Source organism: Megalops cyprinoides, chromosome 2 (assembly GCF_013368585.1).
Source record: "Megalops cyprinoides isolate fMegCyp1 chromosome 2, fMegCyp1.pri, whole genome shotgun sequence".
In the NCBI taxonomy this organism is placed as follows: domain Eukaryota; kingdom Metazoa; phylum Chordata; class Actinopteri; order Elopiformes; family Megalopidae; genus Megalops; species Megalops cyprinoides.
This window is the reverse complement of record NC_050584.1, coordinates 2,979,443-3,007,422: the sequence shown is the minus strand read 5'-3', so window position 1 is coordinate 3,007,422 and position 27,980 is coordinate 2,979,443. Positions and strand designations below refer to the sequence as shown.

The following is a 27,980-nucleotide window of genomic DNA, read 5'->3' as shown; positions in this document are numbered from 1 at the left end:
GACATCGGCAATCCAACTGCAAGCCTGAATTATATCAGGAGATGGCATAACTGTTTCCAATGGAATGGAGCTGCAGGGTAACACAGGACGGAAACCTGCACAACCCCCCCCCCCGCCACCCCCCCACCCCCCCGGCCGCCCCACCTACCCCCTCGAGTTCCAGTGCCAGCGTCCATCTAACCGCGGACCGCGAGCCGCACCGGACAGGACCGCGAGACCAACAGCTTCGTATCAAATTCTTCATTTTAAACCCCGGGATCTACTTTTTATTACTTTGGTTTCCCCCAAATATTCTTTTTTTTATACGGTGGAATAAAAAAATAACAGTAATAATAATAAAAAAAAACAATTTTATCCAACTCACTTGAGATGAAGAGATAAAACTTGCTCTCTTGCATGAGTTGTGGAAGTGCTTTTTCATGTGGTCGGAAGATGACTCTGGTACTGGTCATTTTTCTGCTGGGCCTTTTGCGAAGAACCAGCGTGATGGGTAAGAATTATGGATAATTTACTTTAACCAATCATACTTATAGACTATATAAGGATTAATGAACCTTTCATAAAATGTGTTTTATCTGTCTTTATTTGATGTTCGCCCCCTCTTCGTCGTCATAAGATAAAAAGAAAAAAAAAAAACAAAACAAATATCGGTGTATCAAAAACGTATTTTTGTCAATAACTTTTTCTACCTTGCATAAGGCACGAAATTATTCTCATTATTCTCAAATTATTCTCTCATTATTCTTGGGGTCATGACGTAATGGATTTCATTTCAAGGAAACATGACTTCGATGGAGTACCAGAAAAAAATACCATGCAAACTTTTGTCTAAAATTTCTGTTTGCCTTTATAATATTGCTACTAATCGATATCTATTGTAATTTCACTTGTCACTTGTCCTTCAAAATGGCGAGGAGAGTAAGGTGAGCTCTGGAACTATATAAACGATATATAATAAACTCTTTAGGGATCCATTCCACTGAGTGATTGAATCCGTAATATTAAAAATAAATTGCACTATTGACCACATATTTCTCGGAGAAAACAGAATGGAATCCAAAGCCTTGACTTGACTAAAACACAGATTTCAATATATTTTTCTATGTTAAATTTTCAAAGAGCTTAGAGAAGTGGCATTTCTCTGATCTCGGTAGAAAAAGACGGTCACTGACGCTTTGCATGGGCATTTAAGTTGCGGAACATTCTGAAAAAAATCTGGGAATTACATTTAGCTGTTCTGAGATCCTCAGTCCAAATAAATATGCAGCACTGTTTTTCCCAGCTCCTATTAATACTCCGGTAATTAATGCCATCTTATACTTAAGCTATTCAAGAATATTTTCTACATCAATCCAAATTTGATTTGGATCTCACTGAAACTGTTTCTATCAATACTGAGAAAACATTGCCGATATTCCTGATTTATTAAAGTTTGGGGAGGTAAAACAATAGTTTGGAAGGCTTTGGATTCCATTCTGTTTTCTCCCAGAAATATGTAGTTTTTGTTTTAATATAACGGATTCAATCACTCAGTGGAATGGATCCCCAAAGAGTTTCATTATATATCGTTTATATAGTTCCAGAGCTCACCTTACTCTCCTGAATAAAACTTTATATGCGCTTAGATGTGATAAGACATGTGACATTCCCGGGAACGGCGCGGTCCCTTGAAGGTTTGTCCGCTGTGCGGTCCGTATCCTTTCCCCTGAATCCTCTGGAACAGGAACCCCACCTCAGTCCCAGAACAGCGTGCCGTGGGGTGAACCCTGGGACATCTGCCGCCGCTTCCTGTTTTGACAGAATAACGCAGTTTGCTTCTGTTGCGGAAAGTGGCCCTGAGTGCGCAGTGCGCGCTGGATACGAACTTTTCATCCCTCTTGCTGGGTGAATCTTAAAACGCCCAGGGCGTCAGGGAGAGAGAGCTTTCAGGGACCAACGACCCTCGATATGTGTGGAATGTCCAGAGTTTAAAGACGACTTTTTGAGTGATCTGCTCATAGCGGATGTTTTGAGCGACATGTTGCTTTGAGTGATGTGGTGAATACGGTTTTTTATTTTTTTTTGCTTTGAGTGATGTTACTTTAAAATATATTATTAACATTTAGCAGATTCTCTTATGCAGAGCGACTGACATAGGTTGCATACTGACATAGGTTGCATAGGTTACAGCTATATGAATGCATATTATCCATTCATATAGCTGTATTCACTTGTACGTTAAGTGCCTTGCCCAAGCGTACAACAGCAGTAGCCAAACAAAGAATTGAACTAGCAACCTTTTGGCGCTGCTACTTACCACTAGACCACATTTTGGGTGAGGTGATGAATAAGGGGGTTCTTCTCTGTGAGAGAGTTGTTGATTGATGGGTTTCTCGTGCGTTTCAGGAATAGAGCTGAAGTTTATTCCCGACCCCCCGAGACTGAACATCCCAGGTAGCGTTCACAAGATCAACGTGAGCGATGCGCTGGAGCTCAGGTGCAGGTGAGAGGGAGGAGCATTGGCGGGTACAGTGTGGGACAGGCAGACAGTGTGAGTGCGTGGCTCTGACTGTGCTGTGCCGTACACAGAAGCATCAGTCCTGCATGTAGTGTAACGCAGGGTGCTCAATGTGTTCATCTGTGAAGATCTAGCGAACTGCATTTACTGAGGCAGTTCTGGGTTAAGTACCTTAAGTACCTTGCCTAAGGGTGCAACAGCAGTGCCCAAGTGGGAAACTGAACCAGCAACCTTTTGGTTACAAACCCTGCTCCTTACCACTGTGCTACAGTGCTGTAATTTCTCAAAATCAGTGAACGAGTTAATAATCCATTTGAACACAATGGGCTCACCCTTCAGACATGGGAGGAGAGAGGTCTCCTCCAGCTCCAGCTCCTGCGTTATGCTTGAACATGGTTGGCATGTCTCCCTAACGCGTCTCTCTGGCTGCAGTGGCCGACAGCATGTGGAGTGGAAGACCCCCTACAATCGCAGCTACGCCGAAGGCCGGCTGGCTCTGGCTGACTGCAGTGGCTCAGGCCTCTTCTGCACCTTTCTGGTCCTCACCAAGGCCACTGCTAATGAGACGGGGGAGTACAGGTGCTCCTACAGGGACCTGCCTGCTGAGGACGGGAAGACTTCTGTGGCGGTTTATGTCTTTGTCCAAGGTGACCGCTCTCACATATTGCTGACAGTATCAAAAGACACTTTTACACATGCATTCACATACTCCTGACTGTACTTACACACTCCTGACCACACTTACATACTCCTGACTGCACTCACACACCCCTGACTGTACTTACACAGTCCTGACTGCAGTTACACGCTCCTGACCGCAGTTACACACTCCTGACCACACTTACACACTCTTGACCACACTTACACACTGGCATTTGTACTCACACAGTTTTAACCGTAGTTACACATCGTTAGTCAGACTCACATGCTCCCTACTTTACCTGTCTCCTGTGGAAGTGAATGCCTTTGCCTGTCTTTCAGTTTCGGTCTTTGGTGTGACTGTTGACTGCCTGTGTGACTCAGATGCCCTTTCTGTTTGAACTCTGCTAGTTGTTTGTAATGTAATGTAATGTTGTTTTGGTTTCAGGGTGTAGTGATGATTTTTAACTATGAGCTGCTGTGCTGACGGTCAGCTTCTCTCTCTCTGGAACATTCCAGACTATAAGGTGCCATTTGTGCGATCCTCCCAGAATTACGATGTGGTGTTCATCCGGGAGGGACAGCAGGTGGTCATACCTTGCCTGGTGTCTGTGGAGGATCTGAACGTCACTCTCTACACGGTATGAGCCCTCACTGTGTCGGTGTGTAAGCTCAGTGCATATTTTCAGTGTGTAAGCTCAGTGCGTATTTTCAGTGTCTGTAACTACAGCACACTTTCTGTAGGGCTCAGAGCTGCTCAGGGTTTAGGTCAGATGGCCTATAGAGCATCTCGCTAGTTTCTACTCTGCCCAGTACTGCTAAGAGGGTGGCGTGTGTGTGGGCCCAGTTCTGCTGGGTCGCTGGTGCCTGTGCGGGCCTGGTTCTGCCCTGTCTCTGATCTGCAGCTCTGCGTGATTCTCTCTGTCTCTCAGAAGTATCCAAAGAAGGAGCTGACCCCCAATGGCCGCGAGGTTGTGTGGGACAGCCGCAAGGGCTTCACTGTGCCCAGCCACCTGATCAGCTATGCAGGCGTGGTCTTCTGCCAGACACGCATCCACAATGACACCTTCCAGTCCTCCCTCTACATAGTGGCAGTCGTGGGTAAGACGCGGCTCTAGCCTCCTGTTTGACCTGTGAGTCTTCATCCTCCTCATGCCTCACAGCAACATGAAATGGGTTGTTCTCCCTGTATTTGGAGTGGTGTGGTTATTACATTGACAGGGGACCAGTGTGTAATGTAATGGCTGTTAACTGCATGGGCAGAGGTAATGAGGATCTGTGGCACAGGGAAACTGATTGCTGCTGCTGATGAGTGTGTGTATGTGCGCGCATGTGTGTGTGAGTGTGTGTGTGAGTGTGTGTGTGTGTGTGTGTCTGTGTGTGTGTGAGTGGTGAGTATGGGTGTGTGTGTGTGAGAGTGTGTGTGTGTGTGTGAGTGTGTGTGTGTGTGTCTGTGTGTGTGTGAGTGGTGAGTATGGGTGTGTGTGTGTGAGAGTGTGTGTTTTCTGTGTGTGTGTGTAGTTGAGTAACAGCACTGATCAGGCTGTATTGTAGAACAATAGCTGCTCACTGCTGCGGCTCCTCCCTTCCTGCAGGGTATAAAATCTACGATCTGACGCTCAGCCCCTCCCAGCAGCGGCTAGCAGTGGGGGAGCGGCTGCTGCTGAACTGCACCGCCCACACCGAGCTCAACGTGGGCCTTGAGTTCCAGTGGACCTGCCCGCAGGGCAAGGTGAGGGGAAGGGAGGAGTGCATAGGGCCTGGGGGTGCCTTTCGGAAGGATAACGGTATGGAACATCTGATGTGGTGGCATCACATTCCTGAACTTTGTGCACCTCAAATGAGAGTTAACTATAACAAAAAGTAAAGAAAAAACTGTAAGTTGCAGTAAAAGACAGTAAGTTTTACGTAGATGACAGTAAATTTCAGTAAAAGACATTAAGTTTTAGTAAAACTCCAGCAATGGTAAGACAGATCTCCAGTCTCTTTCACATTGTACCTTGTACCCTTGGGCAAGGTACCCCAGAATTTCTTCAGTAAATATCCAGCTGCATAAATGGATAAAATCCATTTATATCTACATACCTTATATGTTATATCTATTATCCATTTATAACTGGATAAGAGCAGGTGCAAAATGACAACAATGTCATGTCATGTAATGTAATGTCTGTGGCATGCATCAGGTGCTGGCGAATGGCTCAGAGACTCGGTCTCATAAGAAGAAGCTGTGGGACTCTTTGGAGCTGTCCAGCACCCTGACAGTTGAAAATGTCACCGTCAATGACACGGGAGAGTACACCTGCCTTGCGTCCAGCGGGAAAATGTCCCGAACCGCCAGGGCCTCTCTGGTGGTGTACGGTATGTGAGCATTGCTCTCTGATGGCCCGTCCAGCATAATGTAACAGATGGTTTAGAGTGAGGCTGCAGCTGTGTTTTGTCTGATGAGTTGTGTCATTCTGCCGTTTCTTTTTACAAGTGATTCACTGTTGTGTGATGAGTTTGTGGTTGTGATGTTTTGTGCCGTGTCTTACCCCCTGGTGAATTTATTGTTCTTTTTTGTGTTGTTTTATCTATTCACATGTGTTGGTGGGTGACTTGCTGTTGTGTGATGAGTTTGTTGTTCTGTTTTGTGTTGGTGTAACTTTGATGAAGTTGTTATATTTTGTTGGCGTTGTTTTAACTCTGCTGAGGTCACTGTTGTATTAGTTGTGTTGTTGTTGCGTTGGTTGTTTAGCTGAAGTTCTGGGGCCTGTTTCAGAAAGCAGGTTTAACAAACTCTGAGTTTAAACCTGAACTCTGGGTTGACTAACTCTGAACTGTCAAACTCAGAGTTTTTGGTTTCAGAACAGGTGATAACATTTAGTTCAATCAACTCTGAGTTAAGTTAACCCCGAGTAAAGCACGTGCATGAGGAGATAAAAAGCCCTCATCAATGGAATTCAGATAACATGATTCATCATGGCAACAGGAGAAAAAAGGGCTCGATCCTCCCACTTCTCCCCAGTGGAGTTAGAAATATTAATGAATGCATATGCAGAATATGAGTATATATAGCATAGTAGCAGCAGAAAATTGCTGACCGAGTCAATGCGTGTGTATTAATTGAAAAAAAGAAAAGTTTTATCTCGAGTGTTCCACACATTTTTTATAATGTGTGTGTGTGTGTGTTTGTGTGTGTGTGTGCGTGTGTGTTTAATATTTATGTTGGTGCAACCCAACAGGCACAAAACCTAGTTGGCAGCAACTGAAGATGAAATATAAAAATATAGTTCTAACAGTTAAGGTATAATTTCATTACAAGCAATTGTGATGTTGTTTAGCCTGATTAAACAGAACAGCATATTACAGTTTTTTACAATCAATACCATGTCCACTTTTTCAAAACACTTAACACATTCACCATATCAGTAGACTATGTGAACTAAACTGTGAATACTTTGATATACTTTGCATGGCTTTGATACAAAATGCATTCAATCACCACTTCTTCCGAAATTCATGAATACCTCTCTCAGTCAATGTTCACCACCAGAAAAATTCTGTATAACTACAGCAAATTTTGCAGACATTAAGATACTCTGTTCAAAACAGTTAACTTTCTGTTCAAAACCTAATGAAATTTAGATCACTGTAGATGAAAATATGCTGCATTTTGACAGACAAATGAAACTATATGCTTGAAATAAGACAGATTATTCTGATTTTAGCAGAAAGTTTATTCAGTTTTTTGTGAGAGAAAGTGACCCAAGAATGCAACTACAGTAAATTTACCACACTCAATAGTAGTATCTAAAGTATTGTGACAGGCAAAACAACAGATCAAAAAGTTTGTTCTTGGTGTCATGATAGCTGCTTGGCTTCAAATATTTATGGGGCGTGGGGGATTGTAGGGGTGGATAAAATATGCTAAAGATTTTTTTCTAAATGTTCAAGGCAAGGGAGAATGTTGCAGTAAATGCGAATGTAGCAAAGGGTGAGAGCAGTCACCCCACCTAGCCTCAAAGCCGGGTCTACGGGGTACCAACCATGCAACTTTGACCACGACACCAAAGAGCCAACCGCATTGATATAGCAGTCAGAGCGCACACTCAACCGTAGTGACAGCACTCTGTCACAGTGAAAATCATAAAAATTTGACCCAAAATACATGTACACCATGGATCAGCATTAGGACTACAGCAGACTTCTAGTGGTAGTATCATGTGTTGTTGTTTCACTTACTGTACTAGAAATGAAAAGCATCTGCAGACTTTTTGTTGTACTATAGTATACCTCAGAAATTGTAGCATAGAGCTGCCATGAGGCATATTGCAGTATTTCAGATTTGTTTGGTATTACAACATGTACTCTAAAGAGGTGTCATTCTTTTTTTCTTTTTTTTTAAATGCAACACTACAGTAATCTATGCTAAAACAGAGGATACGGCAAATATATTTAATATATAATATATATACTTATAAATATAATATATATATATATATATATACATAATATATGCATTTTGCAATGCTTCAAGTTGTTCCTGTTTTTCAGTCCATTGTACTTTGAGTGACAAAGTAGTCTGCTGGGAGAGAGCATTTGCTATAGTTATGGCAACATGAGTCACTTTTGGGTGAATTATGAAGTATTTTGGTGGTTGTAGTGCATTTTGCATGAAAGATTAACTGATATGCATGGTTGTTAAGCACACTGTGTTAAGAGTTTTGAAAAAGTGGCCACGGTATTGACCTAAGTGTGAAAACGGTTGTAAAAAACTGTAAACAGCAAATCTGCTCAGCGTCACAGATGTTATATAGCCTAGAAAACTCCCGTTGGCAATAAAAAAACAAAAAAAAACGAAATACAACACAAAGAATTTGTTCTGAACTGAGAGCATGTCCACAATGTGTCATATGAACGATATGAGGGCTGAGAATATTGTTCAGATAAATGATCGATTGTGCAGAAAAACAGAAACACTCAAACAGATAATCATCAGGGAATGATAAAACATCCAAGCGGGGTCTGATCACCCTCTCCCGATGGAGATTTCTGCGTATCTGAGTATTTGTGCTTCAATATCAACTGGCTCTTCAAGAAAAGGACACGCCATGTCTGACACCTCCTTCAGTCTGCAGGCTTCAGCTAAAGAAGAGGAGAAACTCAGGGTTAGTTGAAGAAATCCTGCCAGCGAGCAGGTTAGCTTCACGGAGTATGCTGCCGTAGTAACTGACTCAGAGTTAAGCTGAACTGGCTTTGTGAAACCAAAAACCCAGAGTTTCCTTCAACTCTGAGTCAACTAACTCTGAGTTTTCACTAAACCTGCTTTCTGAAACAGGGCCCTGCTGTTGTGTTGGTTGTGTTGTTGTTGGGTTGGTTGTGTTGCTTGTTGTCATAGTTGTGTTGCTGAGTCCATAGTTGTGTTGTTGTATTGGTTGTATTGCTTGTTGTGTTGGTTGTGTTGCTGAGGTGTTAGTTGTGTTGGTTGTATAGCTGAGCTGAAATGCTGCCATTGTTTTGATTGTGTTGTGTTGGTTGTGTAGCTGAGGTGCTGCTGTTGTGTTAGCTGTGTTGTTATTTTGTTGGTTGTGTTGATGGTGTCGTGTTGTGTAGTTTTGGTTGTGTTGTTGTTGTGTTAGTTGTGTGGCTGAGGTGCTGCTGTTGGGTTGTTGTTGTGATGGTTGTGTTGTTGTTGTGTTGGTTGTGTAGCTGAGGTGCTACTGTTGTGTTGCTCTCTGCAGAGAAACCCTTTATCTTGCTGAATGGGGTGTGGCCACAGACTGTCGAGACCACCGTAAGCGACCGAGTGCTGAAGGTCCCTGTGAAGTACCTGGCCTATCCACAACCAGAACTGAAGTGGTGAGATACCCTCTGTGTGTGTGCGTGTGTGTGTGTGTGTGTGTGTGTGTGTGTGTGTGTGTGTGTGAAACTCCTCGGTGTATGTGTGTGTGTAACTTCTCCTCTGTGGGTGTGTGTGTGCAACTCCTCCTTCTCGGTGTGTGTGTGTGTGTGTGTGTGTGTGTGTGTGTGTGTGTATGTGTGAGTGAGTGTGTGTAACTCCTCCTTGGTGTGTGTGTGTGTGTGTGTGTGTGTAACTCCTCAATGTGTATATGTGTGTGTGTGTGTGTATGTGTATGTGTGTGTAACTCCTTGGTGTGTGTGTAATGTGAGTATGTGTGTGTGTGTTTATATGTGAGTGTGTGTGTAACTCTTCCTCGGTGTGTGTGTGTGCAGGTATAAGAATGGGCAGCCTCTGAGCAGGGAGGAGCTGAAGTACCGGGTGCGGGTTGGGAGGGACATGATCACCATCCATGACATTGCTGAAAAGGATGCTGGGAATTATACAGTGGTGCTGAGGAATCCCACAACCAAGGAGGAGCAACAGCGCTCCTTCCAGCTGCTGGTCAATGGTAACATCCCCCTCTCCCCTCCTCTCTCCTTAATCCTGCTCTGCTCTCCTCTCCCCTCCTTTACTCTCCTTCCACAGTCTGCTGTATTTGGGCAACAGTCACTCCTTTTAAATACAAATAAGACAAAAGTAAAAGAAGGCGCTGAATGTTTTATGAAAATGCAGAAATGATTAACACACAGAGTGTACTACTCATTTGTGATTACATGCTGTCCTTTGCATGCAGTTCCTCCTCAGATCCTGGAGAAGGAGGTGGCACAGGACAGTGACGTGCACATGTATGGGAGCAGCCCCACGCTGCGGTGCACGGCGCGAGGACTCCCCTCTCCTGTGCACATCCAGTGGCAGTGGATGCCCCGCGAGGACTGCCCCTTCAGCTTCCTGTGAGTTCCACGTCACATGATCAGGGTGTGCATGCACACGTGTGGGAATTACAATGTATGTGTCCTCCTCAGCAGAGATTTACTTTGCAGCCGAAGATCAGCTGTAGTCCTTAGCTTATTGTGTGTAGTTGGTTATATTCTATGGTTTATCATGTATTGTAGTTTGTCATTTGTGTAATGTATAGTGTTCAGTTTCTGTACAGTTCATGTAGTTTGTAGTGTTCAGTGTGTGTATAGTTTGTGTAGTTTATAGTTTTCAGTATATGTATAGTTTTTATAGTTTATAATGTTCAGTTTGTGTATAGTTAGTGTGGTTTATAATGTTCAAGTTGTGTATAGTTTGTGTAGCTTATAATGATCAGTTTATGTTTGTTTTGTTTATAATGTTAAGTGTATGTATAGTTTGTGTTGTTTATAGTGTTCAGTGTGTATATAGTTTTTGTTTATTGTTCTGAGTTTGTGTATAGTTTGTGTGGTTTACGATCTTGTGTATAGCTTGTGGTTTACAATCTTGTTTATAGCTTGTGTAGTTTACAGTGTTCAGTGTGTGTATGGTTTCTGTAGTTTATAGTGTTCAGTTTGTGTAATTTGAAGTGTTGAGTTTGTGTATATTTTGTGCAGTTTATAATGTTTACCAGGTTCAGATTGTTGCAATTAGTGTTTTCAGTCAATGAAAACATACAACACTTTTCCATTCAGCAAGCCTGCAGACAGGACTGTAGATGCTGGAATTTTAGACAGAGAGAGGGGGGGACAGGGAGAGATTGGGGGGGGGGGGGGGGGGGGATAGAGAGACAGAGAGAGAGGCAGGGGGGCAGAGAGAGGTAGAGGCAGAGAGGGACAGTGAGAGGGAGAGAGGAGATGGGGAGAGAGGCAGGGGGGCAGAGAGAGGTAGAGGCAGAGAGGGACAGTGAGAGGGAGAGAGGAGATGGGGAGAGAGGCAGGGGGGCAGAGAGAGGTAGAGGCAGAGAGGGACAGTGAGAGGGAGAGAGGAGATGGGGAGAGAGGCAGGGGGGCAGAGAGAGGTAGAGGCAGAGAGGGACAGTGAGAGGGAGAGAGGAGATGGGGAGAGAGGCAGGGGGGCAGAGAGAGGTAGAGGCAGAGAGGGACAGTGAGAGGGAGAGAGGAGATGGGGAGAGAGGCAGGGGGGCAGAGAGAGGTAGAGGCAGAGAGGGACAGTGAGAGGGAGAGAGGAGATGGGGAGAGAGGCAGGGGGGCAGAGAGAGGTAGAGGCAGAGAGGGACAGTGAGAGGGAGAGAGGAGATGGGGAGAGAGGCAGGGGGGCAGAGAGAGGTAGAGGCAGAGAGGGACAGTGAGAGGGAGAGAGGAGATGGGGAGAGAGGCAGGGGGGCAGAGAGAGGTAGAGGCAGAGAGGGACAGTGAGAGGGAGAGAGGAGATGGGGAGAGAGGCAGAAGTCTGATGCAGGAGTTGGGCAGCCGCATACAGTCTGAACACAATGGACCAAACTGCCTGTTTAAAACACAGCAGTGAAATGAGAAGTGAGAAATGTCAGGCACCCCCACAGATCTCTCCCCCATGTCCTCTGTGTGTTCTCTTCCTGTTCTCTGTGTGTTCTCTGTGTTTCCTCTTCCTGTTCTCTGTGTTTCCTCTGTGTTTCCTCTGTGTGTCCTCTGCCTGTTCTCTGTGTGTTCTCTGTGTTTCCTCTTCCTGTTCTCTGTGTTTCCTCTGTGTGCCCTCTTCCTGTTCTCTGTGTTTCCTCTGTGTTTCCTCTGTGTCCTCTGTCTGTTCTCTGTGTATTCTCTGTGTATTCTCTGTCTGTTCTCTGTGTTTCCTCTGTGTGTTCTCTGTCTGTTCTCTGTGTATTCTCTGTGTATTCTCTGTCTGTTCTCTGTGTGTCCTCTGCCTGTTCTCTGTGTATTCTCTGTCTGTTCTCTATCTGTTCTCTGTGTGTTCTCTGCCTGTTCTCTGTGTTTCCTCTGTGTGTTCTCTGTGTGTTCTCTGTGTTTCCTCTGTGTGTTCTCTGCCTGTTCTCTGTGTTTCCTCTGTGTGTCCTCTGCCTGTTCTCTGTGTATTCTCTGTGTTTCCTCTGTGTGTTCTCTGTGTGTCCTCTGTGTGTTCTCTGCCTGTTCTCTGTGTATTCTCTGTGTGTTCTCTGCCTGTTCTCTGTGTTTCCTCTGTGTGTTCTCTGTGTATTCTCTGTCTGTTCTCTATCTGTTCTCTGTGTGTTCTCTGCCTGTTCTCTGTGTGTCCTCTGTGTGTTCTATGCCTGTTCTCTGTGTTTCCTCTGTCTGTTCTCTGTGTATTCTCTGTGTTTCCTCTGTGTATTCTCTGTGTATTCTCTGTGTGTTCTCTGTGTTTCCTCTGTGTGTTCTCTGTGTATTCTCTGTGTTTCCTCTGTGTGCTCTCTGCTTGTTCTCTGTGTCTTCTCTGTGTGTTCTCTGTCTGTTCTCTATGTATTCTCTGTGTTTCCTCTGTGTATTCTCCATGTCTTCTCTGTGTGTTCTCTGTGTTTCCTCTGTGTGTTCTCTGTGTATTCTCTGTGTGTTCTCTGTGTTTCCTCTTCCTGTTCTCTGTGTTTCCTCTGTGTGTTCTCTGTCTGTTCTCTGTGTATTCTCTGTGTGTTCTCTGTGTTTCCTCTGCCTGTTCTCTGTGTATTCTCTGTGTTTCCTCTGTGTGTTCTCTGCCTGTTCTCTGTGTGTTCTCTGTGTATTCTCTGTGTATTCTCTGTGTGTTCTCTGCTTGTTCTCTGTGTCTTCTCTGTGTGTTCTCTGCCTGTTCTCTGTGTATTCTCCATGTCTTCTCTGTGTGTTCTCTGTGTATTCTCTGTGTGTTCTCTGCTTGTTCTCTGTGTCTTCTCTGTGTGTTCTCTGCTTGTTCTCTGCCTGTTCTCTGTGTGTTCTCTGCCTGTTCTCTGTGTGTTCTCTGCCTGTTCTCTGTGTTTCCTCTGTGTGTTCTCTGCCTGTTCTCTGTGTGTTCTCTGCCTGTTCTCTGTGTGTTCTCTGCCTGTTCTCTGTGTTTCCTCTGTGTGTTCTCTGCCTGTTCTCTGTGTGTTCTCCATGTTTCCTCTCTGTTCTCTGCTTGTTCTGTGTTTTCCTGGTGTGTTCTCTCCATGTTGTTGCCAGGATTTCTGGGATATCTGTGTGAGTGGAGCCCCCCCGCCCCTCCTCTCAGGAGACCCTTATCTATGCCCCACACACAGCCTCACTTCCTCCTCACTGTCCTGCTCCACTTCCTGTTGTTCTCATACAGTGCGCTCTCGAGACGGCTCCTTCCTGCAACTCCCATCTCTCCCTCTCTCCCGCTTTTCACTCCCTTTCTTTCTCCCTTTCTCTCTCCCTCTCGTTCCCTCTTTCTCTCTCCCTTTCTTTCTCCTGCTGTCTCTCTCTCTCTCCCTCTCTCTCTCTACCTCCCTGTCTTTCGTTCATCTCTCTCTGTCCCCCCTCAGTTCAGTTGGAGATTCAGGTGGAAACTCCCTTAGCAGCTCCCTGTTTTGGAAATATGTGTAAGCAGACCCCAGATTTCACTGGCAGTATAACGCAGTTAGTGCAGTTTGTTCAAATCCTGGCGCATCTGCTTGAAATTGTCTCTTTATGGTAAAAAAATGATGTGCAAACTTTCATTTGCAGTTCAGTTACAGCAAGGCTGAAACTGTCTGTTGAGCTTATCTTTAGCTCCAGGTATTATTAGTTTGCAGGCTGCTCTGTATTTTCTGTTTTGGAAGATCACTTAGTCTGTCTTAGGTTTACTGTCAGAGCCTGTGTCTGGCAGTATTGCTCCAGCAAAGCCAAATTCTACTGAGTTCTCTGTTTAGTGGATAACGGCAAAACCCTGCACCACTTTTCAGAAGTTTCTACAGCAGCCCATATTTGCCTGTTAGGGTGTTTATGGTGTTAATATGGTCAGTTGGGAGGTGATATGGTGAAAAGCCTATTTGACTTCTACTTGGGACATTCTCACTCTCTTTCTCTCCTCCTCTCCTTCAGTCACTGTATCTCACTCAGTCCCAATCTCTGTATGTTGTATATTGACGTTTGTGTTTCAGTAGGTGATGCTGGGGTGTATTTTTTATGTTTTAATGTGGTTTCGGCTGATAGCTTTAATGAGGCTGTATGTGGTTAGTGGTTGATGCAGGGAGCCCCAGAGCTGGCTGTCTGAGGAGGGTCTTTTCTGCATTCGGCTTTTAGCATTTTTTTTAGGTGTTTCCAAAACTGCCCTTTTTGAAAAATAACAAATGCTGGGTTTTGGCCAATTTCTGCCCTGCATGCATTGTTCTGTATTTGAATTCTTGCAATGCTTTCACAGAACTCTGCAGCAGGGTTAAGCTGGGTGTTGCTGGACCTATGTTCATTGCAATGTAGGACGATTGTTTAAGTAGCTGATTATATTTTTAGGCAAATTTTCTTTCAACATGAATTCTTCTCCCACATGTAAAATGTTCCTTCTTTATTATTGTATATTTTCTTTATCAGTTTGTTCATCACCACTTGTGAATGAACTCATTTCAGTTTGTGCTGATTTGATTTCTTACTCTCCCTCCCTCTCTCTCTCTCTTCCTCCCCCTCTTTCTCACCCCTCTGGGTTTCTGTCTTTCATGATCTTTTGTTCTTCTCCAAGCCCCACTGTGTGAGAACCTCATCCACCCAAAGCTATAAATACACACATACAATATGCCCTGTGCTCCCTGCCCCATGGGTCTGGTGTGTGTACGTGTGTGTGCGCCAGTGTGTATGTTTGTGTGTGTGTATGTGAGTGGGTTTGTTAAGTCGTGTGTGTGTGTGTGTGTGTGTGTGTTGCCTGATCTCAGCTGTATCTGCTTGGTTCTGCAGGTCAGCGGGATGGAAATCAGGAATGAGTCAGAAGGAGTGCAGCAAATGGAGGGACATTGCAAATAACACCGGGAAGAACCCGGTCGACAGCCTGACCACAGACACTGACCGCTCCCACAAGGCAAGGACCGAACACGTTGACCGCTCACACATCTTCAACCACACCATGACCACAGACACTGACTGCTCACACAACCGTAACCACACCCTGACCACAGACACTGACCACTCTCATAAAGCAGGTCCCAAACAGCCTTTTTTCTCAGTCAGGTACCTTGATAAACAGGAAGTTGCAGCAGAACTAGATCATTTCTTGTTGTCTTGTTTTGTAAGGCCTTCAGTCAATTTTGTTTATGAATCATAAATGAACAATGCATTAATTTTGTTTACAATTAATCTAGCTCAAAATAGATGTATATCTTTTTGTGTGGGGTTGTATGTAGTTTATATGTATATCTGAACAGTGCAAGAGAGGGATAGTTTGGCCTTGTAGGGGTATATGTGTATATATGTAAAGCATTATCTTTCTCTGTATATGGTAATGCATTATCTGTGTGTGTGTACAGTAATGCATTTCCTCTGGTTGTGTGTATGGTAATACATTGCCTCTCTCTGGGTGCATAGAGTAATGCATTATCTCTGTGTGTAGACTGTCAGCTCGCTGAAGATCCAGAGGGCAGAGGTGCATGCTCTCTACAGGTGTGTGGCGTCAAACAAAGTCGGCCATGATGAAAGGGTCATCTTCTTTCACGTGACACGTGAGTGTACCTCTGTGTATGTGTGTAACATGTATATGTGTATGTAATATAAATGTATGTATACAGTGACAGTGTAGAAGCTTGTATGTGGCGTATACTTGTAAGTTAAAGTATGTGTGTGCATGTGTAGCTAATGGCTGTATGTACAGTTAAAGTGAGTGTGAGTGTGTGTATATGTGTTGGTGTGTAGTTAATGAGAGTGTGTGTGTGTGTGTGTGTGTGCAGGTGGCCTGGAGCTCAGTGTGTGGCCGTCCCGGGAGCCACTGGTGCAGGACAGTGTGGTTCTGAAGTGTAAGGCCGACCAGCTGATTTACACCAACCTGCACTGGTTCTGGGTAGGAACCAATGTCACGAACCCAGCTCAGTACCCCCCAGTGCAGCCCTGCCGCGCCCTCACCCTGCCCAAACAGCCCCTCCCCCAAGCTGTGCTCTCCGGCCTGCAGGGCCCCAACCTCACCCTGGAACTGCCCCTCACCAACGTCTCCCACCGAGACCAGGGCCTCTACGTCTGCCAGGTGGAGAACATCAAAACCCATGAGAGGACTTGCCTGCTGCATAACCTGGCTCTCAGAGGTATTGCTCACCTGAGCACCACTGGGGAGAGTGCTCTGAACCTCACTCCCGTGACCTATGGCCATGCTTTCATGGTTTATTCTTTTATAGAAATAATGTTCTGTTTCATACAAACTATGATCTAGTGATTGATGTATGGTAGTATATTTGGTAGTATACTTGGCTTCCCTTGTCTAGTCAGGTTGCACAAGTTAACTTGTGGTAGTGTTTGAATGGTGTTATGCTCACACTCACCGGTCTGGGAGTGTTGTTTGCTTGGTCTGACACTGTTGCTCATTTAAATTGAATGGATACACTTATGTTCTGTTGTGCTGGAAGTCGCTCTGGATAAGAGCGTTTGCTAAATGAATGCAATGTAAGGGAACAGGTGCTGTTGGTTTTAGGGTCTCTTTCCTTTGGCAGAAGTGGGCGGTCTATTAGTGGGGTATTAGGTTCGTAAGTGTCCCCTTTAGGACCCTTTGTAAGGCGCTGTTCTGCACCGCTCAGGAGAAACCGCTGTCTCTCCTCTTATAGCCCTTCAGGTGTCGAAGATCTTGGCGAATCTCACTGACCAGAGAGTGAATGTGAGTGATACAACCTCGTTCGTGTGTGAAGTGACCGGAACACCAGCTCCAACGGTCCTGTGGATCAAAAACAACAAGACCCTGGCGGAGGGATCAGGTAAGGGATGGCACAGGTGCAATCCAGTGTCGATCGCAGTCAATCGATCGGTCCATCACCACCATTTACTGTACCATTTAGGAAATTTCTCACTGAAATGCAGTCCTAGGACTCTCGTAGCCTCTCAGAACCTTTGTGTTTTCAAAATTCACAGTCATCCCAAGGGGAAGATGAGCACCTGTTAGTGCTCCTCCTGATCAGGGATTAGCCTCACCTGTGCAGCTGTCTCTCCCGCAGGTGTGGTTCTGAGCAAGGGGAACCGGACACTGACTATCCAGCGAGTGAAGAAGGAAGACAACGGCCGCTACACCTGCCTGGCCTGTAACAGCCAGGGCTGTGACTACTCCAGCGCCTCTCTCTCTGTGGAAGGTCAGTCTCAGTCCTCACAGGAAATGCCTGCAATCAAGCTCAGGCATGGACGGGTTGATGTCCGTTTCCTGTGTTCAGTTGTACAGGGTTACCTGAGCACCAAGGAACCTGGTGAATTCACTAACACTGTCACTGTGACTGATGCACCGTCGTTGCAGGTTTTGATTTTTCAGAATTCATATTCCTTTGAATGTTACACCCAGAATATGTCCCATTATTGTTTTTCCTATTTTGTCCTTTATTTTCAGTGCCTGAGGTCAAAAATAGCTTTGAAACAAAGCAGAGGGAGGGCCTGTTAGCCTGTATCCCCGTGGGAACAGAGAAAACAAAGCAGGTCTGAGCACAATGGGAGCACTGCAGTCTCTCCAGCCCAGCCCTCTGCTGTGACGCCCATTACTGCCCACAGACTGGCACTAATGAGGGGACAGAGCCACTAATGAGGGCTGTCTTTTCCCTGTATGAGGGCCTGTATGAGTGTGAGGGCCATCTCCATGCGCGGTCATTAACACGGTTAGGGCCAGAGCAGTGGCTGGCCGCCCGCATGTTTCGGATGCTGGTGTCCACCCCAGCTTAGCTCTCAGTGAATTTGCATTAATTAAGCTTTTATTTGAATACCAATCACATTTTTGCATCTCTGTGATTATGCAACTGTTACTTATTTTCAAAAGAAATGCTGTTTACAGTGCTAATACTAATACTGATATAATTTGAATCTGCTTAAGTTTGTTTACATTTATTGATATTGGCCCCAATTCTGAGCAGCTGTTTGGATTATCTGTAAACAAAACAACTACCCCCAGATACATAATAAATCACATAAATTGTGTATCAGTGGTCAGTTAAGAGCTTAATCAGATAAAATTAATTAATGATTGTAATGGAATTAAGAGTTTAAGATGAATCCCACAGTGGCTGGGGCTACCATGTACTGTCAGTCACTCACTATCAGCACTGTTTTACTCCCTGTGGCTGAACTCTGTGATTGGTTCAGGTCGGGATTCGGGGGTCTCTCTCTCCCTTCGCAGATGCAGAGGGCGGAGCCGTTAGGGAGGGCTGGGGTTGGGTGAGGAGTGTGATGTGATGCATACCGCGGGGTTGAGCTCATTACCGTCATCACCGCAATTTAGTATTTCATTTTTTTTGCTGATGAAAGTTACAGGAGTGCATATGGTGTGTGATATGAAATGTAAACACAATAGTCATTGTTTAGTTATCATCATTGACTGCCTTCCATCCAGAGCTTCTGGAGAAACAAAACTTTTCACTTTCTGTTTGCTTCAGCTTCGCGCGTGAGGGGGAGGGACAGTCCATTAAACAGATAGGGGATTTCATATGTGTGTGTCTGATTATTATTAATTATTTCTAGGCTTGAGTACTTGTGATATCTAGAGATAACGTTCAATTAAATTATCACTCACAATACACAGACATAAAAGACAGAAGCATAACGTAAACCGTTTGGCTTAGATTTTAAATGCAAGTCAAGTCATGTCGCCAATTTGGGCACATTTTGGCTTTGAGCCAGACGACAAGGGGCAGCCGGCGAATTTGGACGAGGCACTATGCCGCATTTGTAGGAAAAAAGGATCCGTCTCGCGAGGAAATACGTCTAATCTACAATCACGTTTTAGAATTAACCATCCTGCGGCGTTTGCAATTTTGCAACTTTTTATGTTGCACTTTGAAAAAGCCAAATCAGGCTATAGCCTAATTATTATTATTATAGCTGTAATTTTGCCTAAAGCATATCATTTGCTGTTTGAAGAATAAAGAAGACTGTTTTATTACTTATCCACATTAATTTACAAGCTGCATGCGTTCTTGACCTTTTGTTTAGTTTTTAAAGACACCGTAATTTTTTTTTTTTTTGGTGGGGGCTGGGGGGGGGGGGGGGGGGTGTTGGCGGCTAAACCGCCGAACTGCGGGGATACGTAGATAAGAAAAAATCCATACCGTAACAGCCCTAGCCGCTAAGGGGGACTGGGTTTGGGTGAGGGAGTGGAGCTGTTAAGGTGTTGGGCTTTGTTTCAGGTGCAGAGGAGAAGACCAACGTGGAGCTGATTGTGCCCATTGGTGCCGTGGTCATCGCCATGTTCTTCTGGCTGCTCATTGTTTTTGTGATCCGCAGCAGAAAGAGGGTAATGTCCCCCCTGACTCCCCCTCTGACCCCCCCCCCCCCCGACCCTATCTCCCCCACTGGCATGGTTCTCAGCACCACTGATTGCGGAGAGAGGCCTCTGAAAGCCTAATGAAGGTGGCTGTGTGGGACAGTGTGTGGAACAAGAGTTGTGACACGTAGGCGTTATGTAACCCCCCCCCCCCCACCCCCGCCTTCCAGCCCACCCGAGGAGAGCTGAAGACAGGCTACCTGTCCATCATCGTGGACTCAGAGGACCTGCCCATGGACGAGCACTGTGAGAGGCTCACCTACGACTCCAGCAAGTGGGAGTTTCCTCGAGACCGTCTGAAGCTGGGTGAGAGTCAGTACACTGAAGCAGAGGCCGTTACACACTGAAGCAAGACACAGCTCCTCTGTGAGATGTAAATGTTTGGAGAATGTGAGGTGAATTATAGCCATGTTCAGCCTTCAGCTCTGGCTGCACGGTTCCCCAGATTGTGGACGGTAATGCTTGGACCTTTGCAGGTCCCTCACTCACTCACTGGGAATATGATTCACGCAGTGTTAGATTCAGGGGTGAGGCATTGACACACTCTGGTGTTTTTAGGGGAGCCTTTGGGGCGAGGAGCGTTCGGGCAGGTTGTGGAGGCGGCTGCGTTCGGCATCGAGAAGGCTGCCACTTGCACCACAGTTGCGGTGAAGATGCTGAAAGGTACCGCACCTCACACACACCTGCCCTCTCTGATCTCAGAAGCACCTTCTGAATGTGCTAATTTATACCTCTCCCTGCCACAGAGGGTGCCACCTCCAGCGAGTACAGAGCCCTGATGTCTGAGCTGAAGATCCTCATTCACATCGGGCATCACCTGAACGTGGTCAACCTGCTGGGAGCCTGCACCAAACCTGGAGGTGATGACCACCACTGGCCACTCTGAGCAAAAGGGAAAAGGGAATTATGCTCAGATAATTATGGCAAAGAGATACTCACTCTTAGCCAGTGATGAGAGAGAGAGAGAGAGACTCACTCTTAGCTGGTGCTGGGAAAGAGAGACTCACTGTTAATGATGGGAGAGACTCACTCTTAGCCAATGATGGGACAGACTCACTCTTCACACCTGGCATTAACATCTGTATTGGGTGATCCGATCACAAGTGGACAGCGCTAAGTACAGGTGTAAACGCACCCAAGACGCATAACACCTGTGGACGCTATTTTGGAACATTAAGCCACGTTAAGCTTTTTCCTTATAATGGGCATCAAAGGAAAGGAAAACGCTCGATGTAAGATAACATCCATACTCATAGGATTTCGGTTTTGATTTTTTTGACAGGTGGAAATGTTTACGATAAGAGATGTCCCAGAGAAATTTGGTGATCATTGATCGCTGTTTCGGAACATTAAGCCACATTAAGCCTTCTCACGTTAAGTGTTTTAGAATGTCCCTTCTTCCATAACAAGCGCGCTTCAGTTTTAGAAAAGTAATTCACAAATGTATTCACAATACTAGCAAACCAGCAAACACCCTTTGATATTAAACCACATTATGAAACATTTTCATTGCAGTGAATAATGTAACTATCTTGCTCAGTCTATTTAATTCAACCATACTGGCAAGGTGCCAGACAAATACAGTGAGGTTCAAAATGTTCTAATCTAGGGTTTCTGCTTTTTCCAACCATAAACAGAATTTAACAAAAGATCAGCTGCAACTGAGTTAAGGGTATTTAATTTCAGTGATGAACAGAATCTAGCTTGCTAGTCAACTAGGTTTTCATTTACAGATACAACACACATTATTTCATAGTGACAGTCCTAACAAAATTCGTTCAAACAGACCTTTAAATGATGCCTAAACTTACATTTGCAAATGGAAATGATGTACGTGTTTATTTATGTATATAGAGTGGGGACACATTTTAATGCCAGGTGTGAACAGGGCCTTAGCCAGTGATGGGAGAGACTCTCTCTTAGGCAGTGATGAGAGAGACTCTTTGCCAGTGATGGGAGATATTCACTCTTAGCTAGTGATGGGAGAGACTCACTCGTAGCTAGCGACAGGAAAGAGAGGCTCACTCTTAGCTAGTGATGGGAGAGAGAGACTCACTCTTAGTGATGACACTCTTAGTGATGAAGACAGACTCACTCTTAGTTAAAAATGGGTAACACTGGTTGCCTTAGCAATATAGTATGATAATTTGGCTGATGATTTGATCATTGGTGTGAAACCTGGAGCGACAGGAACTGATGTACAGTCCTCTGACACCTGCTCTTTCTCTCTCACCCACTGCAGGTCCGCTGATGGTCATTGTGGAGTACTGCAAGTATGGAAACCTTTCCAGCTACCTAAAGAGCCAGCGTGGATCATACAGCCCCTTCAAGGTGATCAGAGTGTGTCTCTGCCCAGCATTGCTCTCTGATGCGCTGCTGTGATGTGTATGCTTCCATTGCCATTGTGTCGACCTAAGAAGACATGACTACTACCCCGCCCCCCCCCCCCCCCCCCCCCCCCCCCCCCCCCCCCGCTTTGGCTGCAGTGAGGTCTCTGAGCAGCCAGCTGTGTGCAGAATCCTCCTGGCCACAATAATCCATACATTCCCAACATGAACATTAGACTGAAGTAACTTAATAACTACCTTCTTCGTACCCTGGCAAAAAAATGTAGGTTCATCTCTAGTGCCTCTGTGCATGCGCTGTGAATCAGCTGTTCTGATTGGACGCGTGTCAGCGAATGGGAGCAGAGTTCTGTGTGTCAGAACCAACCCTACAGGAAGAGAGGAAGGAGGAGCAGAGCTGTTTGATTGATGGCTCAGAGCCATGTGTGATAGGTGCAGAGCTGGTTGCTTGACCGTTCAGAGCCTTCCTTTGCTCCATTTGGGGGTGAATGTGTTTTCTGTCTCTTTGGGGGTGACAGAGGAAGCCCCTGCAGTCCTGGAAGGACAGTCCCCAGGTGAAAGAGGACCTGAGCGAGGGGGATCTGGGTTTGGGGACAAGCGCTCACCTGGACACCTACAGAGGGGGCTCCTGTTTCCTGGAGGACCCCTCAGAGGCACACCTGCAGCTCCAAGGTACCGATTCTCGCTCAGCAGACTGACTCCGCCTGTGACAGATCAGATCCTCATCAATGTGTCATTGTTTGTTCCTGCTTGTGATTTTATGTATGTACGCGTTTTTGCGTGTGTGTGTGTAGGTGTTCATTTTTTGTGATTTGTATTTTTTGTGTGAGTGTGTTACAGGTATGAATTAGTGTATGTATGTGTTTAAGTGTATGTGCAACAGCTGTGAGTTTCCCTGTGTGCGTGTTACGAGTGTAAGTGTGATACAAGTTTGTATATGGGTGTGTTGTCTGTGTCTCATAGTGAATGTGTGTGTCTCATGGTCTGTGTTCTGCAGGAAGTGATACCACAGAGAAGAGCCACCTCACCATGGAGGACCTGATCAGCTACAGCTTCCAGGTGGCCAGGGGCATGGAGTTCCTGTCCTCACGCAAGGTTAGCATCACTGCTAGTGTATGAAAGCTCTACACCATGATACATATGTAAGCCCAGTACTGCAGTCAGAGAAATGCTGGAAACACCAGATCTCTCTGATGTGCCTGTGTGGCTTAGCAGTTTGATCATTTCATTGTGTATGAGTGTGTCTGTTGTGTGCTTAATATGTCACTAGTGTGTTCTGTTGTGAATGTGACTGGTGTGGTGTGTTAGGTATGTGACTAGTAAGTTGTGTGTTTTTGGTGTTGTTATGTTTTTTATTGTAACAGGTTGTGTTTTGCATATAACAGGTGTGTGTGATTTAGTGTAACAGGAGTGATGTGTGTTTCAGTGTAACAGGTGTGTGTTTCAGTGTAACGGGAGTGATGTGTGTTTCAGTGTAACAGGTGTGATGTGTGTTTCAGTGTTGCAGTTGTGGTGTGTGTTTCAGTGTAACAGATGTGGTGTGTGTTTCAGTGTATTCACCGTGACCTGGCCGCCAGGAACATCCTTCTCTCTGAGAACAATGTGGTGAAGATCTGTGACTTTGGCCTGGCGCGAGACATCTATAAAGACCCCGATTATGTCAGGAAGGGAGACGTGAGTACGCTCCAGATCCACACGTTCCAAACACTCACCTTCTCATAGTACTGCTTCCATTGAAGGACAGCCTAATGAGAGAGACCTCCTTCACCAAAGAGTGACTCTCTCTCTCCCTCTCTCTTTCATCCTCTCTCTCCCTCTTTCTCTCCCTATTTCCTCACAGGCTCGATTGCCTCTGAAGTGGATGGCTCCGGAGACCATCTTTGACCGGGTTTACACCACACAGAGTGACGTCTGGTCCTTTGGAGTGCTGCTGTGGGAGATTTTCTCTCTGGGTGAGCTTCAGCCAAATCAGCTAAAGTATGACCGCAATGTGACCGCTGGAGTGTGACTGCTGCTGTGGCCGTGCTGTGACCATGCTGTGACTGTGTTGCGGTGGAGCTAAGACCGTGCTGTGACCAAACAATCCCTTTGTCATTGACACTCATCCCTCTTATTCTGAATGTGTCCAGCTTTCACTTACCTCAAACTGTCCTTCTGCCTCACCTAAACTTTACCTGAAACAGCGCCTCTGCCTCACCTAAACTTCACCTCAGAGTGTCCCTCTGCCTCACCTAAACTTTACCTGAAACAGCGCCTCTTCCTCACCCAAACTTTACCAGAAACAGTGCCTCTGCCTCACCTAAACTTCACCTCAGAGTGTCCCTCTGCCTCACCTAAACTTTACCTGAAACAGCGCCTCTTCCTCACCCAAACTTTACCAGAAACAGTGCCCCTGCCTCACCTAAACTTCACCTCAGAGTGTCCCTCTGCCTCACCTAAACTTTACCCCACTTCCTCTGAACTGTGAAACCTGAACTGAACCATGAACCATCTGTCTACCTGAACTGTGAAGCAGTCTCTCTCTTCCCTGCATTGTGTCTCTGTCTTTGCTGCACTGTGACTCTCCCGTTACCTGGCCTGACATGTGGTTCGTACCCGTGTTTGCAGGCGCGTCTCCATACCCAGGCGTGGCCATAGACGAGGCCTTCTGCAGGAGGCTGAAGGAGGGCACCCGTATGAGGGCCCCTGAGTATGCCAGCGCTGAGATGTGAGTCTTACTGCAGCACGATTTAAGTGTGTGTAGGTGTGTGTGGGTGAGTGTGTGTGTGTGTGTGTTTGTGTGTGTGGGTGAGTGTGTGTGTGTGTGTGTTTGTGTGTGTGTGAGTGTGTGTGTGTGTGTGTAGGTGTGTGTGGGTGAGTGTGTGTGTGTGTGTGTTTGTGTGTGTGGGTGAGTGTGTGTGTGTGTGTGTTTGTGTGTGTGGGTGAGTGTGTGTGTGTGTGTGTTTGTGTGTGTGTGAGTGTGTGTGTGTGTGTGTTTGTGTGTGTGGGTGAGTGTGTGTGTGTGTGTGTTTGTGTGTGTGGGTGAGTGTGTGTGTGTGTGTGTTTGTGTGTGTGGGTGAGTGTGTGTGTGTGTGTGTTTGTGTGTGTGTGAGTGTGTGTGTGTGTGTGTTTGTGTGTGTGGGTGAGTGTGTGTGTGTGTGTGTTTGTGTGTGTGTGTGTGTGTGTGTGTGTGTTTGTGTGTGTGTGAGTGTGTGCGTGTTCATTCGTGTTTGTGTTGTTTTGTATGTGTTCATAAGTGCATTCATGCTTATGTGCAAAGCATGTATTTGTTCTATACATCTTTATGCATGTGTCTGTATGTTCATTTACAATGATGTGTATATGTGGTTGTACTTTCTATACTGATGTGTGTGCATGTGTGTGTTTGCACATGTTCTTGCGTGTATACATATGTCTTTTCATACACGTTGATGCACGTGTATCTGTGTGTTCATATGTGGTAATGTGTGTGTATCTGTGTTCATGTGTGTCTATGTGTGTGTATCTGAGTATTCATACCTGTTGATGTGTGTGTAATCTGTGTGCTCATATGTGTTGATGTGCGTGTATCTGTGTATCTGTGTGTTTCGGCAGATATCAGACCATGCTGGACTGCTGGTTGGACAGACCCACAGACAGACCCACCTTCTCTGAGCTGGTCGAACACTTAGGGAACCTGCTCCAGGCCAGCGCGCAACAGGTGGGTGAAATACTCAACACCACACTGAACACCAGACTAACCCTTCACTGAACACAGCACTAAACACAGCTAAATTGCTCACAAAACAGCACAATGAGCACAGATCAATGCCCTCACTGAACACCACTCAGAACATAAACACCCCCCCCCAAACACACACATGAACACAGCACTGCGCTGAACACCACACTTAACACAGACCTACAGAAATCTGATCCACAGCCTGGTGTGCCCAAGGTAAGACTGTGTTTATCTGGATCTGTTTGGCTTCCTACTGATGTGATTACATGTGTTATTATTTTCTGTGATAGTTTATGTTTGCATAGATGGGATTGTGGCAATGTGTGTCTGTTTCTGTGATTGTCTATATGTGTGTGTACTGTGGTTAAAAGCGGAATGTCGCTGTGTGTGTTGACGTTACAGTGTTGATGTGAGGATGTGTATTGGTGTTACAGTGTTGATGTTACAGTATTGATATGAGGATGTGTGCTGATGTTGTAACAGTATTGATGTTAGTATGTATTGTTGTTGCAGTTTTGATGTGAGGATGTGTGTTTATAATGCAGTACCAATGTGTAGTTGTGGTTTGTGGTTTTCTTTTGACCCTTGCAGGGTGGGAAGGACTACATCCCTGTGACAGAGGTGCAGCTGGAGGCAGTGTCTGAAGCATCTTACTCCTGCAAGCCCTTGGAGGACGGCACTGACGTTCAGTTCCACTACGACAACGCTCCCACCCTGAGGTCAGTGCTGTGTACCCTAATATACCATTACTACAGAGAGTAAAAGCACTGTATACCCTAATATACCCTTACTACAAAGAGTTCAGACACTGTATACCCTAATGTTCCCTTACTACAGAGAGTAAAAGCACTATATACCCTAATATACCCTTACTACGGAAAGTATAGACACTGTATACCCTAATATACCTTACTACAGAGAGTACAGACTCTGTATACCCTAGTATACCCATACTACAGAGAGTACAGGCACTGTATATCTTAATATACCCTCACTACAGAGAGTACGGACACTGTATTCCCTAATATACCCTTTCTGCAGAGAGTACATTCACTGTGTACCCTAATATACTCTCACCATGGAGAGTACAGGCACTACATACCCTGATATACTGTCACTACAAAGAGTGCAGGTGCAGTGTGCTGTAGCAGGTGAATCTGATGGACAGGAATGTGGCAGCTGGCGGTGCTGTTATCTAAGCGCTGCTGAATGTGAGGAATGTCTTTCCCAGGGCCTGGAAGCAGTAGTTTCATATGCTGCCTGGAGCCACTCATACCGAAGAGGGTCAGTCCCTCCCTGGGGTTCTGAACTTACAGTTCATACCGAAGGGAGTCAGTCCCTCCCGGGGATACTGAGTACAGCTCATACCAAAGGGAACCAGTTCCTCCCTGGGATATTGAGTACAGCTCATACTGAAGGGAGCCGGTCCCTCCCCAGGATACAGAGCGTAGCTGAGTGTAAATGCTGCTGAATGTGGTCTCTGGAAACATGGCCTAGGCACAGTGTAAAGCGGTGGATGTGTGGATGTATCGTGGAATAACTGTACATCTCCCCCCACCCCCCCACCACGCCCACACAGATTCACCCCTCATAGCGAGAGATGCAGGGGAGTGGTCACAGCCAAGGTGCTGGAGGACATCATGGCGGAACACAGCGTCGTCATGGTGAATGTCGCCAGGGTCGCAATCTCATTCTACCGTCCTCATCTATCTCAGGAGCACTTTCCAGACTGCTTTCATGCAATGCATCAATCACACTGCACATTTCCTCTCACTGACTAATGAGACTTAGCTCCTCGCCTGTGTCTTGCTATCGCCTGTCTTAGTCACTCTGTGCCTCTCTCTGATTGGCTGTCCCACCCATCCACTCGCACTGTGTCATCTAACAGACTCACTCTTCTGCTGAAATGCCTGCACTGAAAGCTGCTCTGTGATATTCATGCTGTGCTCTCGCTGGCAGGATGGGCAGGCAGACAGCAGGATGGACTTTTCACCTGAGGAGATGAAGAACCTGAATCCCCAGCTGTCCCAAACTCCCACCTTCAGGTGAGCCCCACCTCCCACACCATCAAAAATACTCTCCCAGATACCCCTTGCAGCACCATGTGTTACACTTTTACACACTGACCCAGCCTCAATATGCTTTCCGTCATACTCGCCACCATACTCACCATTGTACTCATCACCATACTCTCCACCGTACTCACCACCAGTGTGCTCATTACCATACCCATTACCATGCTTGCTAATATACTCATCATATTTCCTATCATACTCACCACTATATTCATCACCATAGTTACCAGTGTACTTGTCACCATACTCTCCACCATGCTCATCAGTATATTCATTATCATACTCTCAATTATACTTACTGTCATCCCCACATGCTTACCCCATCATGTGCTCAGAACATTTATTCTGATTGGCTTACCCATTTACCCACAGTCCTCTGCTGCGCTCCAAGAGCAGGGAGTCTCTGGCTTCTGAGTCGTCCAACCAGACCAGCGGATATCAGTCGGGGTATCACTCAGACGACACTGACACCCCGATCTATGCCAATGAGGAGATGATCCTGAAGAAGAGTGTCATGATGAAGGCCCCTTTGAAGACCTCACAGAAGTATGGTGTGGAGGTGCGCTACAGTGCACCCCCAGTGTAGACACCCCCTCCACCCCCAGACTCTCCCTCTGCCCCCAGTACCACAGAC

The 27,980-nt window shown here is 45.8% G+C and overlaps 1 protein-coding gene across 1 annotated transcript; it reads left to right on the top strand.

Moving 5' to 3' along the window:
* Window positions 1–319: 319 nt before the first annotated feature.
* On the top strand, window positions 320–27,980 carry kdr (kinase insert domain receptor (a type III receptor tyrosine kinase)). Its single transcript, XM_036521829.1, has 30 exons — window positions 320–490; window positions 2,386–2,482; window positions 2,930–3,144; window positions 3,656–3,777; window positions 4,069–4,237; window positions 4,732–4,868; window positions 5,323–5,497; window positions 8,860–8,977; window positions 9,353–9,528; window positions 9,754–9,910; window positions 14,699–14,819; window positions 15,348–15,456; window positions 15,682–16,029; window positions 16,543–16,689; window positions 16,927–17,058; window positions 19,090–19,196; window positions 19,397–19,532; window positions 19,785–19,889; window positions 19,973–20,086; window positions 21,469–21,557; window positions 22,090–22,243; window positions 22,569–22,666; window positions 23,123–23,245; window positions 23,412–23,523; window positions 24,179–24,278; window positions 25,145–25,250; window positions 25,863–25,990; window positions 26,851–26,935; window positions 27,231–27,316; window positions 27,719–27,980. The coding sequence occupies exons 1-30, from the start codon at window positions 397–399 to the stop codon at window positions 27,930–27,932; spliced, it is 4,074 nt and encodes a 1,357-aa protein (XP_036377722.1). The 5' UTR covers window positions 320–396; the 3' UTR covers window positions 27,933–27,980.